At 51.7% G+C, this 20,166-nt stretch overlaps 2 protein-coding genes across 2 annotated transcripts; one reads left to right on the forward strand and one right to left on the reverse strand.

Annotated features, from left to right (window-relative positions):
* Positions 1-2,118: 2,118 nt before the first annotated feature.
* On the forward strand, positions 2,119-7,313 carry NCLIV_012720 (NAD(P)+ transhydrogenase, beta subunit, related; the record flags this gene model as incomplete). Its single annotated transcript, XM_003881462.1, has 4 exons — positions 2,119-2,435; positions 3,105-3,265; positions 3,581-4,800; positions 5,385-7,313. 4 exons carry the CDS (start codon positions 2,119-2,121, stop codon positions 7,311-7,313), a joined length of 3,627 nt encoding a protein of 1,208 aa, XP_003881511.1.
* A 1,671-nt stretch (positions 7,314-8,984) lies between these two features.
* On the reverse strand, positions 8,985-18,552 carry NCLIV_012730 (Os10g0412100 protein, related; the record flags this gene model as incomplete). The annotated part of the gene is made up of 10 exons (XM_003881463.1): positions 8,985-9,063; positions 9,730-9,854; positions 10,384-10,507; positions 11,320-11,408; positions 11,854-12,249; positions 12,761-12,835; positions 13,162-13,255; positions 13,603-13,724; positions 16,853-17,014; positions 18,430-18,552. The coding sequence occupies 10 exons, from the start codon at positions 18,550-18,552 to the stop codon at positions 8,985-8,987; spliced, it is 1,389 nt and encodes a 462-aa protein (XP_003881512.1).
* Positions 18,553-20,166: the final 1,614 nt, after the last annotated feature.

The raw sequence follows: 20,166 nt of genomic DNA on the forward strand, positions 1-20,166 counted from the left end.
CTTTCACCCACAGGCGGGTTTGCGTTTGCGATCGTTTTTGCCGGAGACGGGAAATTCGTGTATATTGATACATGATGCAAATGCTTGAAAGGATTTCAGTAAGAAATGTGCCGTTCTGAGTTCAAGGCTCTTCCTAGATCGGAAGAGTGAAAAGCGACAGAACGTGATGAAGCATGAGACACTTCCTGCTGTTTGTTTGTCGGTGTAGCTGCCGGCTTATATTCCTTTACCTTATCACAGTGAGGAGACCTTACAGCGTTACGAATGTGCAGCAGAAAACGAAGTGCGAGCAATCTGTGTGTTTAAAAGGTACTCCTAGTCTAGCCGATTCGTGGTGATAAAACGATTTAATCTTGCAGAATTGGACTGCCAACGGTGGAGAGGCATCCGGAAGTGGTGGGTGATCTAACATAGCACATTTGTGGTTGGCATCTGAGAGTTTTCGGGCGCATGTTGGAAGGCATGAAGAGCACAATAAGTCACCTAAAGGCAGATTTGTTGAGGAAGTGGAAACTAAACTGGCAACGCCTTTCGGTACTTATCTTGGGACACAAATGGCGCTGCATCAGAAAGAGATCTATACAGTTCTCGTAAGTCCCCCAAAACTCTGTCCCTTTCCCTGCCGTTCTACTTTCTGTCGAAATGTCTCCTGCAACTCCAAGTGCAAAAATAATCATTTGCCTCAAAGGATGTGGCATTTCACCACATAAAGGTGTATGTTTACCTAATTCGGAGTCCACGGTTGGGAAGTAAGACGGCAACGTTTTCCCTATCTCTCGCTTCCGTGTCAGTGCGGCCGGTACATGCATCTTGTAGTTTTCGGAAGAGACTTCTCTCTTCAACTGTTTTCTCCTGATGTCCTTGGTTCGCTTTCGCGCCAGGTTCTACAGGTTTCTTGGCGGCTGTAAGGGATCCTCACCAACGGCCCCGCTTTCGGTTTTCCTCTTGATTTCCTGTCGATAATTCCTCAAACCGGCATATGCGTGTCTACTTTTTACTGGGGACGACAACCCGAGTTCAGAGGCGTGGGCACTTCTATTGGAGATGTTGGAATAATTCTGTGTTGCGTGAAGTCTGAGAGAGTTCCAGAGGAGATAGGAAAAGGCGAAGAAAAGCAGCATGCATCAGAAAATGTCATATTGTACGGAGGGACAGGAGCCTCCGTTGTGATGTCAGGGCGTGCGGTCACCGTTGATTTGAGTATCCACAAAAACTTCTGTGTGTTGAAAGGAAATGAAAGAGACTGCGCTGTGACATATTTTTAACGGCACCAGCAGGTTAGAGGAGTTCAACTTCGTGACTGCCTCGTCTTCATTTGCTTCAATTCTTCGTCTACCCTTTCTTCCAATTCGGTGAAACCAGCTCCAGTGTGGTTTCGTGTAGCTGTGCAGATCACGTAAAGGGGCCTGTGTGTGAATAAGAGATATCCTTGGTATAAATGGCCATCGATGAGACATCACCTCGTCTTCCACATTTCCGTTTCTTTTCCCTTCCGTGTTTCCGTGTTTCATGCTTCCTCGCCTCGATCTGAAATTTACTTTGCGACTTCACTGCTGGCGCCAGAAGAACGCCCAGGAGCATTCCTTCGTCATTGTCGCTCTTCACCCTAAGCAGGTCTTCCTGGGACAACACAGATCTGGTTTGTGGCTACGATGCACCAGACAGCTTAGTTGTGGTTTCCCCGCATTATTTGGCATTCCAACCGAGCAAAGGAGCTGTTAGTTTTTGCCCGCGTTTTATACCTATATGAACGCACTGCGTCCCTTCGTCTTAACACAACGAGAAAATACCTGTCGCACTTTTTTTCCAATTCACTGGACTCTCCTTCCAGGGATTTCACTTTCGAATCCTTTACTGTTTTGGACCTCTCGGCTTCAACCTCGTTCGAGGCGCCTCCTGTTCTTTAGCATTATTGACTGCGCCCACGTCCCAACCCTCGGTGTACGTCTGCTTCGTCCTCCAGCGTAGACTGTCATTTTCTACCCCGTTTCTTTCCACGTTTTCTCCGTCTTCCTCTGCGTCATCTGCACGATGACGGACATAGACCCTGGTAGTTCCCTTTCCTTGAATTCCCACGACTCCGTTTCCACATCATGGGGCAGCTGGATCTCCGATCACATGGCCCCTGTGCGGCAACTGCGGGTGAATGTAACGGACTACGAAAATATCATTGAACCCGACGTCTGGTTGCAAGTGATCTACACCTCTGCGGCCCTCTTCTTCGTTCTCTCGCTCCGGGGTCTCAGTCGACAAGAAAGTGCAAAAATGGGAAACATTTACGGAGTCATTGGCATGCTCGTGGCAGTTATCGGAACGCTGGTGTCGCCTTTTGTATACGACCGAGCGCTGTGGATTTTTTTCGTCGTCTGCGTCCCTCCTGCGGTTATCTCCGTTATCGCCGCTATGCTGGTCAAGATGACCTCCATTCCTCAACTGTAAGGGGACGCTATACGTTTAGTTTGAATAAAGGAAAGATAAACAACTAGTTTATATTGAAGAAACAAGAACTTCCTTGTGAAACTAAATACTTTAAAGCAACCTATAGTGGACTAGTACCGTGAGGGAAAGATGAAAAGAACCCAGGGATGGGAGCGAAAAGAGAGTGAAATTTTAGTCCTAAAATCGCGGGGGGCGCAAGGTGCACAGCCAAAAGAGTCATCCAAACATTCTAAGGTTTGTCAGTCACACGCGCTCAACGCAGAGGCAAGACTCGGTGTGCGAAGGAAGTGATGCATGCGGGAGTCCGTAGGCTCGTGTACGTCTGAGACAAGGAACCTTGTCGAGCGCGCAAAACCTTACATTTCGCAAATGTAGACATGTATACGTACAAGGATATGCACGTCAAAACCCACAACTACGACTGTCGCCCTGGGAAAGAATCTCGAGGACATAGTAGTTTCAATACGCACCTGAGAGCAAGCAACACAGGGAAACGGAAGACTTACGGGTTTCTGGGTCTTTCTATCGGCCTTTAAAAGAGAACTCTCCTCAGCGCGCGGATTGCGAGGCTTCTCCATCTACCAACGGATTCCCCACATCTCTCCGAACACTGGAAAACGTTCTCTTCCTCCCTTCTGCCTGCGTGCCGTCTTTCTGTGCTGCAGAGTGGGGGCGTTGAATGCATTTGGAGGCCTGGCAGCCACACTGGAAAGCTTCGCTCTCTATTTCTCTCCGTACGAGGTCGCAAAGCAAGAGGCAATGCAGTCTGTGGCAGAGACGCGGTACCTCCAATTCCAGGTATACCAGACTGTCTTCTATCTGACTGGTAAGTCCCAGGCGTCTCGCTCTCTCCACATATATATATATATATATATATACGTGCGCCCACATGATCACCTTCACGTTATAGACGTGTGAACCCCGCACATGTGTACAGCTACGCTCATATTCTTCGATGTATCCCTTTCCCGTCCCTCTGTCTCCTTCTCTCTCTCTCCCACTCACTATCTCTTTTTTGCTCCTTTCCCTTCTTCTCTACCTCTCTATTTGTCATGGACGTCGATCGCTGTGTCTCGTCAGGGCGCCGTCCATATTTGACTGAGGACTGCTCTCGCCTTTGTGCCCTGTGTGCCTTTCTTAGGCGCTTCAATTGGAATGATTACCTTTACAGGTTCCTTGGTGGCGTGCGGCAAGCTGTCGGGGTGGGTTGCGTCCAAGCCGCGAGTGATGCCATTGCGCTGCCTGTGGATGCCCGTCGTCCTCGCGTTGCTTCTGGCGGCGGGTGCGGGGGCGGGCGTGTTGGGACTGGACAACATCCCCGTTGGCGCTGTGTGTCTGTCGCTCTGCACGTTTTTGTCCGCTCTCTACGGCGTCTGTTTCGTTCTCGCCATCGGCGGCGCCGATATGCCGGTGGTGATTTCGGTGCTAAACAGCGGCAGTGGATGGGCTGGCGTGTTTGCGGGGTTGACGCTCCAAAACAGCATTATCATCATCGCGGGAGCGTTTGTGGGCGCCTCGGGCATCATTTTGTCCTACGTGATGTGCACGGCGATGAATCGGTCTCTCTGCAACGTCCTGCTCGGCGGATTCGGCGACACAGGCCAGGAGACCAGTGAGCAGGCGTTCGCGGGCGAAGCAAAGATCGCCACCACCGAGCAAGTCTGCGCGTACCTTCTCGCGTCGAAAAGCGTGGTCATCGTGCCGGGATACGGGATGGCGGTCTCGCACGCCCAGTTCGCCGTCCACGAGTTGACGCAGCAGCTACGCGATAGAGGCGCGCAGGTGCGCTTCGCGATCCACCCCGTTGCCGGGCGACTTCCCGGGCACATGAACGTTTTGCTGGCTGAGGCGAACGTCCCGTACGACATTGTCTTGTCCATGGACGAAATCAACCAAGACTTTCCTCAGACCGACGCGGTCATTATCATTGGCGCAAACGACACTGTGAACCCTGCCGCGCAAAACGTGCCCGGATGCCCCATCTACGGAATGCCCGTCCTAGAGGTTTGGAAGGCGAAGAAAGTCATCGTGCTGAAACGGTCCATGCGCGTCGGCTACGCAGGCGTTGACAACCCGCTCTTCTTCCATTCAAATTGCGAAATGCTCTTGGGAGACGCGAAAGCGTCCCTGCAGAGCCTCATTGCAGATATGGACAAACGCGAGCAACCGGGCAAAGACAGCCCTCTCTCGTCCGAAACTCAGACCAACAAAAGCGCCAGGATCGCCGTCAACCTCTCAGGGGACGAAGCGCGCAAGCAGGACGGAACGCGGACTGGCCTTCTCACAGACAAACCTGAAACCGAGGGCGGAAACGCAGAAACGACGGCGCCAGCAGTGGCTCCAACTGCGGGGACGACACCCGTAAGATCACGACGATGCCATAACAAGAGAAACGCCCTTTCCATGTGCATGCACAACCGATATGCATGGGTCTACACAGCGCTCCGCCTCTCGCACCATCTAACTACAAACATGCACCCAGATACACAAGAAAAAATGAATATGTATATATCTATGAGTATGCCCATATACATGTGTCGGTATTACGAACATACACGTACCTATAAATAGAGAGATGTGTATACACATAAATACATATACATATATATATATATACATGTATATATATATATATATATATATACATATGCTTATATGTATACGTGCATGTACATGTAGTCTATGTGCAGATCTACATATGTTTTGTGCGTTTTTGGAAACATTTAGGACGAGGGCGTTTCATATTTTTGCGAGCGACTCGTGAGGCCTTCGTGTAGATGGCCTCACGAGTCGCTACCTGGGAAAAAGCGAAGGCCTTTCCCGCTCTTGAAAGGACACCTTCCGTTTGCCGTGTGCACGTCCGCATAAGAGCTGCGTTTTTTCGTTTAACGCTTGTGGGTTTTCGACTGGCAAGTTGGCTTTCCTGGTTTGCCTGTATTTATCAGGCTGCTGAGACCCTCCCCCCGCTCTTCTTCGTCGGTGTGTTGCGGGAGCGCAGGCCGCTGGAGCGGCGCGTGGCCATGACGCCGAGCGTGGTGAAGATGCTTCGAGACCTTCAGCTGGGTTGCATTGTTGAGAGGCACGCAGGCCTTTTGGCGGGGTTTCTGGATGAGCAATTCGTGGAAGCAGGCGCCTTTATCGTCGACACGCCTGAGGAGGTGGTTCGTCTCTCGCGCGTGATCGTGAAAGTGACGACTTACGACTGCGCAGAGATCGCGCTGGCGAGGACAGCGACGAACCCACAGCCCTCCGAGAGCGCCGCCGACCCCCCGTTGCCGTCGCTTGTTCTTCCTGCCAAAAAGGAAGTCAGCGAGCGAGATCGTCCCGCTCCGAAAGAAGACCGTGAATCCCCCCTTCGCTCTTCGGAGAAAGTCTTTGTGGCGGGGTTCATGGGACCCAACACGGCGACAGCACCGCGCGCGTCTGACACTGCTGGTATGAGTTCCGAGGCTGTCTCGGAACTCTCGCAGGTGGATGAGCTGCTTCGCGCCGCCGTGGCCGCGCCTGATGTCACGCTCATCTCCCTGGACGTCCTCCCTCGGGTGACTGTCGCCCAGAAGATGGACGTTTTGTCGAGCACGGCGAAGCTCGCGGGATACCGCGCGGTGGTAGAGGCGATTTGGCACTGTGGCCGACTCATGGGCCCGGAAATCACCCCCGCAGGGAAGTACCCGCCCGCGAAAGTTCTCGTCGTTGGCGCAGGCGTCGCGGGTTTGCAGGCGATTGGAGACGCACATCGGCTGGGCGCAGACGTCCGAGGCTTCGATGTGCGACTCGAGTGTAAAGAACAGGTGGAGTCGATGGGGGGGCGGTTTCTGGCCATGACGTTTGCCGACGAAGACGAAGGCCACGCGACGGCGGGGGGTTACGCGAAGCCGATGAGTGAAGCGTTTATCCGGAAAGAAATGGAGTTGTTTGCCGAGCAGTGCAGAGAAATCGACATCCTCATCACCACAGCCTCGCTTCCGGGCCGACGAGCCCCCAAACTGATTAAAAAGGAACATGTCGACACCATGAAGGCCGGAAGCGTGATCATCGACCTCGCGGCGCCGACGGGGGGGAACGTCGAGGTGACGCGACCGGGGGAGACGTTCGTGTACAACGGGAAAGTCACAGTCGTCGGGTGGACAGATCTCCCCTCTCGGATGGCGCCGCAGGCCTCGGAGATGTTCGCCCGCAACATTTTCAACTTGCTCGAGCACATGGGAGGCGGCCGAGCCTTCGCCGTCAACTTTGACGACGACATCATCCGCGCAATCACCGTCGCGCGGAACGGGAAACAGACCTACCCGCCGCCGAGAAAAGAAACGGAGCCGGGGAACCCGAACGCGGGGAGTGCAGGGGCTCTGCTCACGCGCTCCGCCCCGGACCGCACACAAGAAAATCCGACAAAAACCCGATGGTTGCGAGTGCAGAGGAGCCTGAGCGGCAGATGGCGAGGCATCGTGGCGCCTCTGGACGTCCTCACGATTCTCGGCATCGCCGCCTTCACCGCACTCTTTGCAGCGACAGCTCCGCCTTCCTTCCCCCCGTTGCTCTTCATCTTCTTCCTCGCCTGTTACGTCGGCTACCTCCTCGTCTGGAACGTCGCTCCTGCACTTCACACGCCGCTCATGTCAGTCACGAACGCCATCAGCGGAACTGTCCTCGTCGGCGGGATGCTCGGCATCAGCGCACGCGCGTACGAAACGTTCGACAAAGAAGCGATTTGCCCTCACACCCACCTCGGACCCCTCCAGCCGTTTTACTGTCACTCGCGAGGCACGGCCGCGATCGTCTTGAATGCGGTCGCTATTGCCGTTGCATCCATGAATGTGTTTGGCGGCTTCGCTGTCACGCAACGCATGCTCAACATGTTCAAGAAGTCGAAGTAGGCGAGCAAAAACGCAACCGAGCCGCACAAACGCCCTCAGGAAAAACAAGAGGACTCTAGACTAAGCCAGTGGTCTAGCTCGTATAGTATATATACTCCCCAGGAAACGCTCGGGGTCACAACCGCATGCAAACAAGTACAAATTTGTACGGGATGCCGAAGTGGACGAATAAAAATGTGTGGCATACCAGCCTTTCTGCTGCAGCCGCATCTCTACAGAAATACACGTGTGTGTAAATATATTTGAAGAGGTTGTTCTCCACGAGGGAGTGCAGTTTCCGCCGACCTCGTCTTCCAGTTGGAGTGCCTGCTCGAGTTCGATTTCATCTGAGATTTGCGTCAGTGCCTTCCTTTCCCGTTAACCTCTGTTTTCTTTCCGTACAGGCAATGCCAAACATAGCCGTTTACACGATTCAGATCAGAGTTTCCGCCACTCGAGACAGACTGCTTCCGGCTCTACTCGATTTTGTCTTTATGCTCGCACACGAGCGTCCGCGTTACTCTGGCGGCAAACTTCCATTTGCCTCCTTACCTGCAACACCGTTTCCCCGCCTCGCAGGAACCTTCTGTAACCCCATATATATACGTATATATGCATATATATACAGCGGAGGAATGCATATATTCGCCGAATCAAAGCTATCTCTTGGCGTTTGTAGCCACGTGTCATCCATCTCAGATGCCTATCGACATGGGCATGGTTCATCCCTTCCTCGCTGCCATCCGCCTATAATTTCTTTTCTCTTCCACGTCTCTGGATCCCCTTTGCTTTCTGCCTCTGCAACGAGTTCCTTTCCCGTTTGACCGATACGCGACAAACTGCCCCAAACACACTCCAGCCTGATCTCTCAGGAAACAGCCACCGCCGCTTCTCTCGTCGCCTCTCGAAAAAACATTTTCCAACCCAGGGGAAAAAGGGGGAAACTGACAACCGCATGCGGTACCTTCATGCCTGCTGATAGGCACTACGCGACGGGCTAGTGGTTCGGTTCTTTCCCCGAAGAGAAATCTGGGCAGAGATTTGCACATTTCGGTCCCCCAATGTAAAGCTGCAGGTGGATTTGGAAGACCGAAATCTACATATATGGGCACATAAGTGCACATGGAGATGGCTACCCGTGCACACACTGTGGTACAGAAATACGTACACATACATATCTATGTGTATCGACCTCTATTTGTGTGTCTCTACGTATCACTCTATACTTATATATCTATATCTATACATATACCTCTATCTATGTCTATCTATATCTGCATCTATCTATTAACCTATATTTAGTTTGCCTATATATCCAAATTTGTGAATCCTCTGTGTCGAGACAAAGATTCTTCCGCGCATAAACAAACAGAAAGCAGACGCCGCAAACGCGGGTTGGATAAGGGAAAAGCTGCCATGTCAAAAGACATAGAAAACCTGCCAAGTGCAGAGACAGAGAAAACCTGAGTTTGAACCATATAGGGATTCCTGGGAAAAACCGCAGACCTGCAGACACGTGTACACTCGACTTTGTGGACCGCGCAACAGCGACGCGAAATCAAGACTTGTCAGCCATTCTCAAAACACCTGCAGTCCCGGAACCCTCTCATGCATGCATTTTTCGTCCTTTAACCGGAGACGCAACGCTGCGAGGAGAGACGCCCAGAAAAGTTGAGAAACGTTCGCCATTTTTCAAAGGGGCAGACAAAACTCTGCCATGAGAGCGACGTGGTCCGAAGGGAAACGGGAATTCGGGAGGGCGACCTCTCGCCTGTCACAGACGCAAAGCACGTGAAAAACGAAACAAAATATGAGAAACAAATCGAGCACAAACCAAATATCCACGCTAAACCCTACTGCACACAGCCTCTCCTAACCATATAGGTTTATATATATCTATATCTATATATATATATATATATATAGATAGATAGATAGATAGATAGATATAACATATGCATATATATTATGTATATATGCATACATATTGTTATTGTGTATGTATATGCATATATATTGTGTATAAATATGCACATATATCTCGGTTCTCCACCAGATCGGGTTACGTTTCCGCTGCGCGGGTTCGACGCACCCTTTCGCTAAATGGTGTGTATGTATATGTATATGTACATATATATATATATATATATATATATATGCATGTATATATACGTGTGTATATTGTGCATATATATGTCGATGGATGTGGACGTGTGAACCTAGAGTTGGAAAGATGAGAACGATTTCTGGATGAGGCCTGCCTACAGACTGATCACCTCTCCTTCGGTCTCTTGAAAGATCGAAAATCGGCAGGCGTCGATTCGTTCACCGACGCCTTCGCGACGCGCCATGCATGCAGAGAGGCAGCGTTTTTGTGCGCGGGTGACGGAAACGTGCGACTGGAGCCGCCAGAGCCAAGCGCGACAGCGCCACGTACTTCAGTTCGTTCTCGTCGGGAATGCTGAGAACAGCCTTGACGGCTACGTTGTCGAAGAAGATGTAATCGAGACACCCCTGGAAGTCTCGCGTGAAATTTGTGAAACGTGGCTCCTCGCCGAGCACCTGAAAGCCCAGAGGCGCGACCCGCAAATGACTCTTTTCCGTCATGCAGATTCTTGAAAACTTTGAGCAGATGAGAGTGAGACACCGACACATTCATCGGCCTCACGGCAACAACTTCTTTTGTTTCATCTGCAGTCCTGAACCCATCCGCTGGCCTCCACGGCGTGGGGTGTCTTCACTGGTTTCCTCCCGAGAAATCTTTCATCTCGCGACCTGTCGATCTCAGGCTTCCTCCACACGTTCACCTCTCCCTTTGGATCTTTCTCTTTGTCTTTATTCATCTCTATCTATCTCAGTTTGTGCACTTCCGCCGTGTCTCTTAGACGCGCTCCATGTCGAGATCTATCTCGATCTATCTACAGCTAGCTATAACTATATCTATATATCTATACATATATCTATGTTCACCTGGCTCTTTCTCCCTCTCTACATATATATATATATATATATGCAGATGCGCAGTTGCGCCCTTGTTTTCGAAGCTGAATGCATGCGCAGGTCTTTTGCGACGTGTCTCGTTTTGCCTCACTTCCTTGTAGGCGCTTTGGAAAGGACGAATCGTCAAGGGAGGAACAGCGTCGGCGGGAACGTTCGGATGGAAACTGACGGGATGCTCCGGGTGGGAAGGGAGAACAAGCCCCTGTGTGAGGAGTCTGGAAGGAAAAGGGAAAATGACGCACGGAGCAGCGAGAAAGACAGCCGAGCAAGTGACGTGCCGAAAAAACGAAAGGAAAACCCCGACACGCAAGAGTGACGGAGCGCGAGGGAGCGGAAAAAGCAAGGGTAAAACGCCACGGAAAGACGCGGATGAAAACCCACAAAAGAAAGACAGAAGAAGACAGAGGAAGCCAGAGACACAGGCAGTCAGCCACTCGCACGCGCAGCGTGACCACCTGCCTGAGCCTGCTTCTCTTCGCGAAACATACAACAAAAAAGCGTGTCGGCTTCTTCCCCAGATTCCACATTCTTCGAACCTCGACACAAAACGTCTCGGATTAGGAACGTATGAATACACAAATACAACGATTTATAACGTTATATGTAATTGTCTATATATGTGTATACGCCTGTATCTATCTATCTATCTATCTATCTATCTATCTATCTACCTATATCTATCTATCTATCTATCTATCTATCTATATATATATATATATATATATATATGCAAATGTGAGCGTAGATGTACATCAATGAATATATATATATATATATGAATATTCATGTAAATTCTTTTCCTCTTGAAGACTGTACACATACGTGTACATTTGTTTCTATCTCTGGTTCTCTACCCTGTCCTTCATCGTTCTCGTCGATGCAAATCCTTGATTTCTTTTGCTCGTTTCTTTCCGCGCAGTTCTCCTGGTCGTCTCTCTCCTCTCTCCACCCTCCTAAGACGTCGATTTCCTTTCCTCTCTCTATCCGTGCCTCTCCTGGTTTCTTTGCGCCGTCGCAGAGGCCTTACTGGTAAACGCCGCTGTGGCGGCGACTCTCTGCGTTCTTGCAGTTTCCTTCTTTCTCCCGACCGTTCGGTCCAGCAGCCTTGCTGACGCTCTACAAAAAGAAGACATGAAACAGCGGAAGTGCAAACACGCGGCTCGCATGAAAAAGGAAGAAGAAACGCGGGGGAAAACGGCGAGAAACAGGCAGTTTCAAGGAATAAGCGATTCGCAATAGTATACAGTTACGTACATGGTTAAATACGGATATACACACGAACAGAGAGATATAGAGATATACATCTCTCAATATAGAGAGAGACGTCTTTGTACTTGGATAAACAATAGAGATAGAGGTAAACGCAGAGCGATAAAGACATGCATGTGCGCCTAGCGAGAGGGAGATATCTATCAGAATAGAGATATAAATGCATCCGTATGTAAATGTTTCCAGAGAGAGACACGTAGTTGGACCTATTCTTCCTAAGCATGTGTTGGGGCTGAAAACACGAGACAGGCTCGAACGTTTGCGTTTTGCCGTTTCCCCTGGCGCTGCAGACCTGGAAAGGCATGGAGTTGAAGTCGCCGCCAATGATAAGCGGGGAGTCTCTGACGAGCCCGAAAGCCGTTTCTCCTCTCTCTGGGCTTCCTTCTTGCGCCGTATCAGACTCTTCGCTTCCTTTTCCTTTACCGTCTCTTTCACCCTCTCTCTGCGTCTCCCCTCGCCCACCTTCCGCCGCGGAAACCGCCCCGGTCTCTCCATTCTCTCTTCTCGCTTCTCGCCGTCTCCCCGCTGGGAGTTGGCCTCCTGACGGTTTCTCCTCCGCGTCCTTTTCCCGTTCCTCCACGTAGCGCCGAAGGCTGCCGGCAAGCAGGAAGGCCTGCACGAGTTTCACTTCCGGTTGCCTAGGGTCCCAAAACACGTGCGTCGTGCACACGTGGACAATTTGTCCCGTCTGAACGGAAAGGTGGGAAAGCCGCGAAGACACAAAAAAAACAAAAACCTCCACCCACCGCGCAGACGCACCACGACGCGAGAAGCACAAACTCCCATCTTGCCTACAGGAGCCCTTTATACATGGCACATTCATATATATCTATATATAAGTAGACATATATATATATATATATATATATATACAGAGAGAAATATGCGTGTAAACTGATGCATTGTCTATATACATATATATATGTATACATGAATATATACATAGATGCATATATGTATATACATGTAAATACACATGAATGCATATATGGGAGAGGAACGCGTGTGTCGAGTTTCTATGGAGTGGATTTATGCATTTTCGCAGGTGCCTAAAGAGAGCGCAGTGTCCAGACCGAAATTCTGCGAAGATCCGTTCAAACGCACTCCTGAGAACATCACTCGAGAGATGCACGTGCAGGCATCGAGCGCCTCAGGGGGTGTGCAGGTCGGTTTTTCCGGAGGCAGCGCATGCGACTCACCGTTTTGACGCGAAAGCTGGCGACGACAGCCAAGTTGCGCTTCTCCTTTACGCGCCGCCAGAAGGCGAGCGTCATCTGAGAAGAAGAGCGAGAAGGCAAGGCAAAAGAAAGGCATGCGTCGACAAAGGTCGAGCCGCGCGCAGAAAGCTCCAGAAAAGCGGGAAACTAAGTAGGCGTCGGAGCACGAGAAGGAACCCTGAGAGCATGGCGCGACAGAGAGGCGCGAGCGGACTCTAGCGGAGAAGGAATTGGGAAAACGAGACGAATGCCGAGGAGAGAGAGGAAAGCCGCAGACACCTGACGACCGAGTGAACGAGAAAGGAAAGCAGAGCGGCTGTCCAATCCCAAGAACGAGGCACACAAACGCAAAGGCCTCTGGACCGATTCGGCTCCGTCCCTACGTGATCGCGCGCTGTCTTTTGGCACTGAAAGAAGTCGTCGACAAGGCTGCTGAAGTGAAATGCATGCGTGTGGAGAACCTCCAGAAAAGACGTTCTGCACGGAAAAAACGGAGAAAACAAACCTTCTCATGGCCTCGCGCCCCGCAGAGTTCCCTCCCGCCTGCTTGCGTCTGTGCAGTCTTCAGCTTCTCTTTCAGCCCCTCGCGTCTCTGCCGCGTGCAGGGATTCTCTCTTCAATGTTTGCTGAGCATATTCACGCACGGGAGGATGTGTTCACGTAAGCGATGTGTGAGGAGACGCGCGATACCCCGCGCCGTTTTAACAACACGGCCGCGCGTCTTCTCTGCCAGGAGTAAAAACGCGCCTGTGCACTTTCGCCGAACCGACTCGCGTCGACGTTCCCTCTCGCAAAACTCTGGAGTTAGAAAAGAGAAACCTCACTTGTACAGCAAGGCACAGCCGTCGCTGATGCCTCCTTTGGCGTTGAAGAGCGAAGCCGCGCAGGCGTAGGCGTCTCCGTTCAGGTGCCTTGTCAGATAAGAAAGCGACTCTCTTTCCACTTCCTGGCCGGAGAAACACATCACAGTGCTGACCCTCCTCAGAGAAGAAAGACAAACGGACGGCGGAAACGGAAACAGGAAACGATCCCGACTTTCGAAAACACAGTCCGGCATCTGTTAAATCCGTGCTCGCTGAGCGCTGGGTGGGTCTGAGCTGGACGAGACACAAAAACATTTCGCTGTTTTTCTTTCTCTCTACTTCTTTCTCTCTACTTCTTTCTCTGTGCGTCTCTCTCCATCCCTCTTTTTCTCTCTGTGTCTCTCTTGCTTTCCTCTTCCGAATGAGCACGAAACGAAGGAGTGAGATCTCTTTTCCTGTGTCTCCACGACCGTTTAGATCGACCTTGACGCGGGTTTCGAAACTCTCCGGGGATACGGTCATGCGAGAGAGACGCGGCGAGAGAGCGGCCTGTGCCTCAGACGTGTAAGAAATAGAGCAGAAAGAGAGAATGCATGCGCAGAAAAGGGAAAGACTTCCGACCTGAAGGCACGCGACGTGGGGCTGAAGGCCTCGCAGTTCATCGCACACTCGGGCGACTCGCGTTTCAGTTTGCAGATTCGCAGGCTGGCAGTAAGTGAAGAATTTTGACCGTCGAGCGTCGAGCTGCAGCGCAGCAAGAGAGAGAAAGAGAAGAGAAGACCCAGTTAGGAAGGAATCTTATTTGATTAGCTTTTACATGTGCGGCGACAGAAGTCTAGGCACCGAACAGAGAAATCGCGGAAAGAAAAAGAGGCGCAAAGCGGACAGGGCGAAACGCCCAGACTCGCGACGGGGTGCGTGCGTGCAGCCACGCGAGAGTCTCAATCGGGGACAGAAGAAGAGACGAGAGCCTCGCAATCAGGAAACCAGGGAGACGGAAAAAAGAAGAGAAAGCAAAAGTCAAGGAAAGAAAGAGAGGAAGGCAGAAAAAGAGAGAGAAAGAGACAGAGAGAAAGAGAGAAAGAGAAAGAGAAAAAGAGGAAGGGAGAAAGAGGGAGGGAGAAAGGGCAAGGGAGAAAGAGGAAGGGAGAAAGAGAGAGACAAAGAGAGGAAGAGGTAACACGAGAGAGAGAGATGTGCTGGGGAAGAGAGGGCGTCAGATTGTAAGGCGGCGAGACGTTCTTTTGTGTGGAAGAGAAAAGGAGATGTTGTTTCCAGGCACGATAGGACGAGAGCGAAGGAAAGGTGGGATATGGTGGCGAGATGCCGCGTAGCTGCCGCTGAGGCGAATGGACGAGAAGAAAGAAGAAAACCAATTTTTGAAAAAGTTGAAACATGGCATTTTTGATGGTACACACGAGAAACGAGAGAAAAGGTAAGAAAGGAGGAACAGAAAAGGGAAGGAGAGAAAGAAAAAGCAAACAAGAGAAGACGAACCTTGTGGAGGATGTTGTAGGTCAGGACGCGTAGACAAGGGGAGGCGTCTTCGGGACGGGGCGATTGAGCATTGGATGCAAAAGATCGAGGGAAAAAACCCGGAAAGGACAATGGGAAAGAAAGAAAGGAGGAAGACGGATAGGATGAGAGAGACGTGGAAGGTCTGGAAGTACGTCGAGGAGAAGATCGAAACCGGGGAAGAGAAGAAGACCGAGAGTCAGGACGAAAACATGAAACAGAAGAGAAGCGCGTTGAGGGAGGGGAAGAAGACGAAGACAAAGGAGAGGAAGACGAGGAAGAGGAAGAAAACGAAGAGGAGGAGGAGGGAAAGGCCCAAAGAGGAGAACAGGTGGTTGCGGACGAGCGTGAAGCATAGAGAAGAGGAAGAGAGACAGCACGGGGAGAAAACGTAGTTCCGGACCGGTTGGAAGGAAAGCGACAGGCAATGGCCCTTGCTGGATGAGGCGAGACGTTTGTAGGACGAGAGGCAGATGAGGGAGGAGAGAGAAGTCGACTGGAAGAACCGAAAGGAGGGAGGAGCAAGGTGCGAAGAGGAGAAGAGGAAGCGTGTTGAGAGAGGGACGAAACAGGTGGAGTGCCCATGTTCAAAAACAAGCCAGGGAAGTGGAGGAAAGAAAACACAGACTCTCAATCCCACCGGAGACACGCGCAGTGGATCGAAAAGGCGGGGCGTCGCCGTCTTGTTTGCTCCTCTGTCTTCACTTCTCGTTCCTCCCCAGGGTGCCGTTCTATGTTCTCCTCAGACTCCCCTGCATCTTCTCTCGTCAGCAGTCCAGTGTCCGTTCTTCAAGTGTATTAACCTACACCCCCCGAGTCCCTTTCCCACGGTAAGCCAGCGAAACAGTTTCTTCTTTTTGCCCGCTTTATGGCGACAACAGTCCTGCGATTTTCTCTGTCTCGCGGGAAAAGAACACGCGCGGGGCTGGCGAGGGCGGGAGAGTCCGAGAAAAAATGAGGGGAGACAACAAAAGAGAAGAAGAGACAACAAAAGAGAAGAAGAGACAGCAAAAGAGAAGAAGTGACAGCAAAGAGAGGAGACAGCAAAGAGAAGAGACGAGACACGCAAAACACGCACTTTTTTCTTTCTTCAGATGCAGTGTATCCGCACGTGTGTGCATGCGCACATCAGCTGGGAAAAACAGCGGTCTGCACGGAGAACCGCATATAGAAAGTTTTGCTCTTTTTCTCTTCTTTCCGCTTCGTTTTTCTCTTTTTTTTCAGGCAGCTGCTCTTCCCAAACAGCGTTTTCCGTCTTTTCCCGGTCGGGGGCTGGGCCAGCACTCGTCTCTCTCCGCGCGACTGTTCCCGTCCTGGGCTGCGAAGACGTCTCGCCGCTATGCTCTCCTGGACTGTGAGGACCCAGAAAACGATGGAAAGACCTAAAACTACGCCAAAAAGGACGCAAAATGACATGCGCAGAGCCGGCTTCTCCTCCGAGGGAAAAGGAAAACAGATCCTCGGTCTCGCCGCCGCCAGAACGAGGCGCGGAAGGCCAGCAGTCTGAAACTTTTCCTGGAACCGGCCCTCCTTCCCTCTCTGTTGCAGCTGGGCGTCCCTCTCTTGGCGATTCTCTGGATGACCAGCTAGGCCTTTCTGCGGAGTGGGAAGAGGACGAGTGCGCCTCGGCTGCCTTGCCTCACGCCGCGGGGACCGCAGACGGGGAAAGAAGAACCTGCCTCTCTTCTCCTAGCACGTGTTCTTCTTCACTCTCTTTTCTGTCACCTCCTCTCCCCTCCGTCCTCTCCAGTCTCACTCCTCTCTCGTCTGCTTCTTCTTCCTCGTCTTCCTCCTCTTCTTCCTCTTCTTCCTCTTCCTCGTCTTCCTCGTCTCCCTCTTCTTCTTCTCCCTCTTTCTCTTCTTCTTCCTCCTCTTCGTCCCCCTCTTCTTCCTCTTCTTCTTCCTCTTCTTCTCTGTCCTATGCCGGGCAAGACGGGGAGGCAAGGAGACAGCGGCAGAGAGACCGCGAGTTGGTGCGTCAGTTCAGGCGAATCGAAGTGCTTGGTTGGGTGGCCTGGCTTCGCTTCATCCACCGAGAGAGTCTCGTTCAGTCTTCCCTCGTTGCGGGTGCGATCCTCGAAAGGTTCCTCTCTTTCTGCTCCGAAAAGGCCCGCGAAAGAGAAATGCGGAAACGGCGGACCAACCAGGCCACGAGGAAGCAAACGCATGCAGAGGAGATGGCAACGATAAGCGAAGGAGACGCACACGAAACAGACAAAGAGGGAAGAAAAGAGAGAAGAGAGGGAAGCGAAAGAGGAGAAGGGAGAAGCGAAGAGACAGAGAGCTCTTCGAACTTGTGTTTCCCTGCGGAAGGCGCAGCGGCGTTTGCTTTCCTCAAGGAGGCCTTCGAGGTACGTTTGGGGTCTTGCCGCTGTCGAGACGTTTTGAAACGCTCGTTTCCTCCCTGGATCTTCCAATTGCCCATTTGTCTCTGTTGAACACGGCTCTTCTCCACGGGGGGCCTTCTCGCCTTTGTATCAAATTTCAGCATCTCTGTGAAGCAGCGTGGAGTGTACACGCTCAAGGCAACGAACGGGAAAGGCCAGCTGCCTGGAAGTCTCGGAGTTTTCAACTTTAAGACAAGAACCCCCCGCCTTCTTCGCACATCTATCTTTACAGAATCAGGCAGACACTCGCGGTTCAGATGGCGCCGATGAACGGTCCCAAACTTGCGCCTCCTCCTGTTATAAACCATTGTCTCAAACTAGCGCTTTCCCTGTCCTAAGAAACAGATCACTGTCTGCGGTGTCTCTCCTTTGAAGGTTTCGCGCTTGCTCTCTCCGTGCGCGTTTCCAGAACCGGCAAACGGCAAACGCGGCAGCACGCTGTCGTCTTTCCGTTTTTTTCCGGTCAATCTTCCATGTTTTTGCTCGTACAAACGGAGCCCCAAGACAGCACACTTTCCGAAGCTCTCTCTGGGCTTCACCCGGAAGGTTTCTTGCGTTACGGTTCTTGTTTCGCTCGTATTTACAAATCTGCGCCTTTCTCGTTTCCTCAGAGATCTCTTCCGCGTGCGGCGAGCGCGTCGCTCCCTGTGTCAGACGCACCTCTCGATGGACTGCGCTTGAGCCGCGTGTTTTCACTTTTCGGTCTTCTTGTTCCACTTTTTTGCATGCAGACGACAGACTTGCCCAATGGCCATCCGTTCTTGCTGCCTCTCCGCCGCGTCGGTGGGCCTTCGCCCCTCTCCCCACCCCACACTTTTTTTAGGCCTTTTCAAAAGGAGACACTTTCCTCGGAGCCGCCGAGTGTCTCCTCAGCGGCGCGCCCGGCTTCGACTGCATCGCATCGAGGCGCAGCGCGTCGACTGGAAGGACAAACAGACGCCATCACCACCAGAAAAAGCTTCAGAGAAATATCCAGAGGGAGTTCAAGAGGACCAAGAGGAAAAACAAGAAGAATAACGGAGTTGCCGTACGGAGGAGGCGCTCTGCGGTTTCGACTGTTGCGGGCCATTGAGAAGCGAAAGGGTACAGGAGCGATGCTGGCTGTGGTAGGCTTTTTTCGGAGGGGAGGGAAAAGAATCAGAACGAGGAGAAAGGAAGGATTTTGACATGCCGGAAGCGAAACCCAAGGGGGAGACTCGGGGAGAAAGCGACAGGCAGAGAGTAAGAGAGAGGAGACACTGACGACGGATAGCGAGTCTCCTTCTCGCTTGATATCCTTTCCTCCTTCGCCTCCGATTCGGTTTCCTGCAGATTTTCGTCGCGCTTTGCCGGGTTCTGGGGATTCCAGCTCGCCTCGTCCTCGCCCTCCCGCCGTCCGATATCCAGCAGCCGTCGCTTCCTGGTGTGTTTTGTTTGCTCCCCTTCTTGCCTTCTGTCTGGCGAGAGCCTCGCTCTCTCGAAATCGTTTGAGACTCGTTAGCTCGGCGCCCTTGGATTTTTCAGTTTGCTTTCTGAAAAAGCCGAAACGCTCGCGGCATCTTGAGGCTCCACAGCCATACCAACTCTCTACCGCCTCCCTACTGTCTGTGCATGCTTGCGGGTCTGTACACTCCCTTATATATATATATATATATATATATATATATATATGTATATATATATATATATATGTATATATATATATATATGTATATATATCTATGTGTATGTATGTGCAAACAAGGGGGGCCAATATGTTTATGAATATGTAAATATACATGGTATATGTGTATAACTGTATATAGGTTTGAAATGTGTTTGCACGCTCTTCGATTTAAGGCTTTTTTTTGACCGATTCGTTTCCTTCCTTTTTGAGTTCACGCCAGGGACTGTCGAGGGAACTTCTCATCCGTGGATCTTGCTTGTTCCTCAGGCGCGTCGTGTTGCGTCACGAAGACGCCTCCGTGGTTGGTGGAGCTCTTTCTTCGTCTTCGCCTTCCGCTTCCTTCCTTCCTTGATATCAAACCCGAGGACTATTCTCTTTCTCCGTCTTCCTCTCTCCCTTCTTCCTCTCTCCCTTCTTCCTCTCTCCCTTCTTCCTCTCTCCCTTCTTCCTCTCTCCATTCTTCCTCTCTCCGTTCTGCGTCTTCTGCCTTCTCTGCCTCAGCGGCGTCTTGCGTGTCCAGTCGCGTTCTTCCTCCCCGTCGAAGCGAAGCTTTGGAAGTGCAAACTGCTTTCCTGTGCGCGTGGAAACATCCTGTCCAGCTGTGGGGCGAGTATTTTTGTCGGCGAGAAGAACGGTGGATTGCGTGCACTTTTTTCCCCTCCTCAGCTGCACACGATGCTGCCGACTCGCTCGCAGGCAGAAACGGGAGGACGGCGCGCACGGCTTCGCCGGCATTTTCTTCCTTCCTTCCCCGATCCTCTCTCTCTCCTTCTTCCTCGTCGTCTTCGTCTTTTGTGCCTTCCTTGACCACAGGAGGTTCAGAACAGGGAGGCGAAGGGCGGGGACGAGGCGGGGACGACGAGGAAGCAAAGGATCCGAACGGCGCAATGCAGAACAGAGGCTTCAGAATCGAGCGGCAAACCGAGCGCGCTTTGCTGCCAACCTTTCCGCCAGGGCACGGCAGGCTGCGCCCTTCAGGTGTTGAGCAGGAAGACGCTGAGGCGATAGCGACAGGAGACAGGAAGGACGACACAGGTC

Source organism: Neospora caninum, chromosome V, assembly GCF_000208865.1.
Source record: "Neospora caninum Liverpool complete genome, chromosome V".
NCBI classification, from domain to species: domain Eukaryota; phylum Apicomplexa; class Conoidasida; order Eucoccidiorida; family Sarcocystidae; genus Neospora; species Neospora caninum.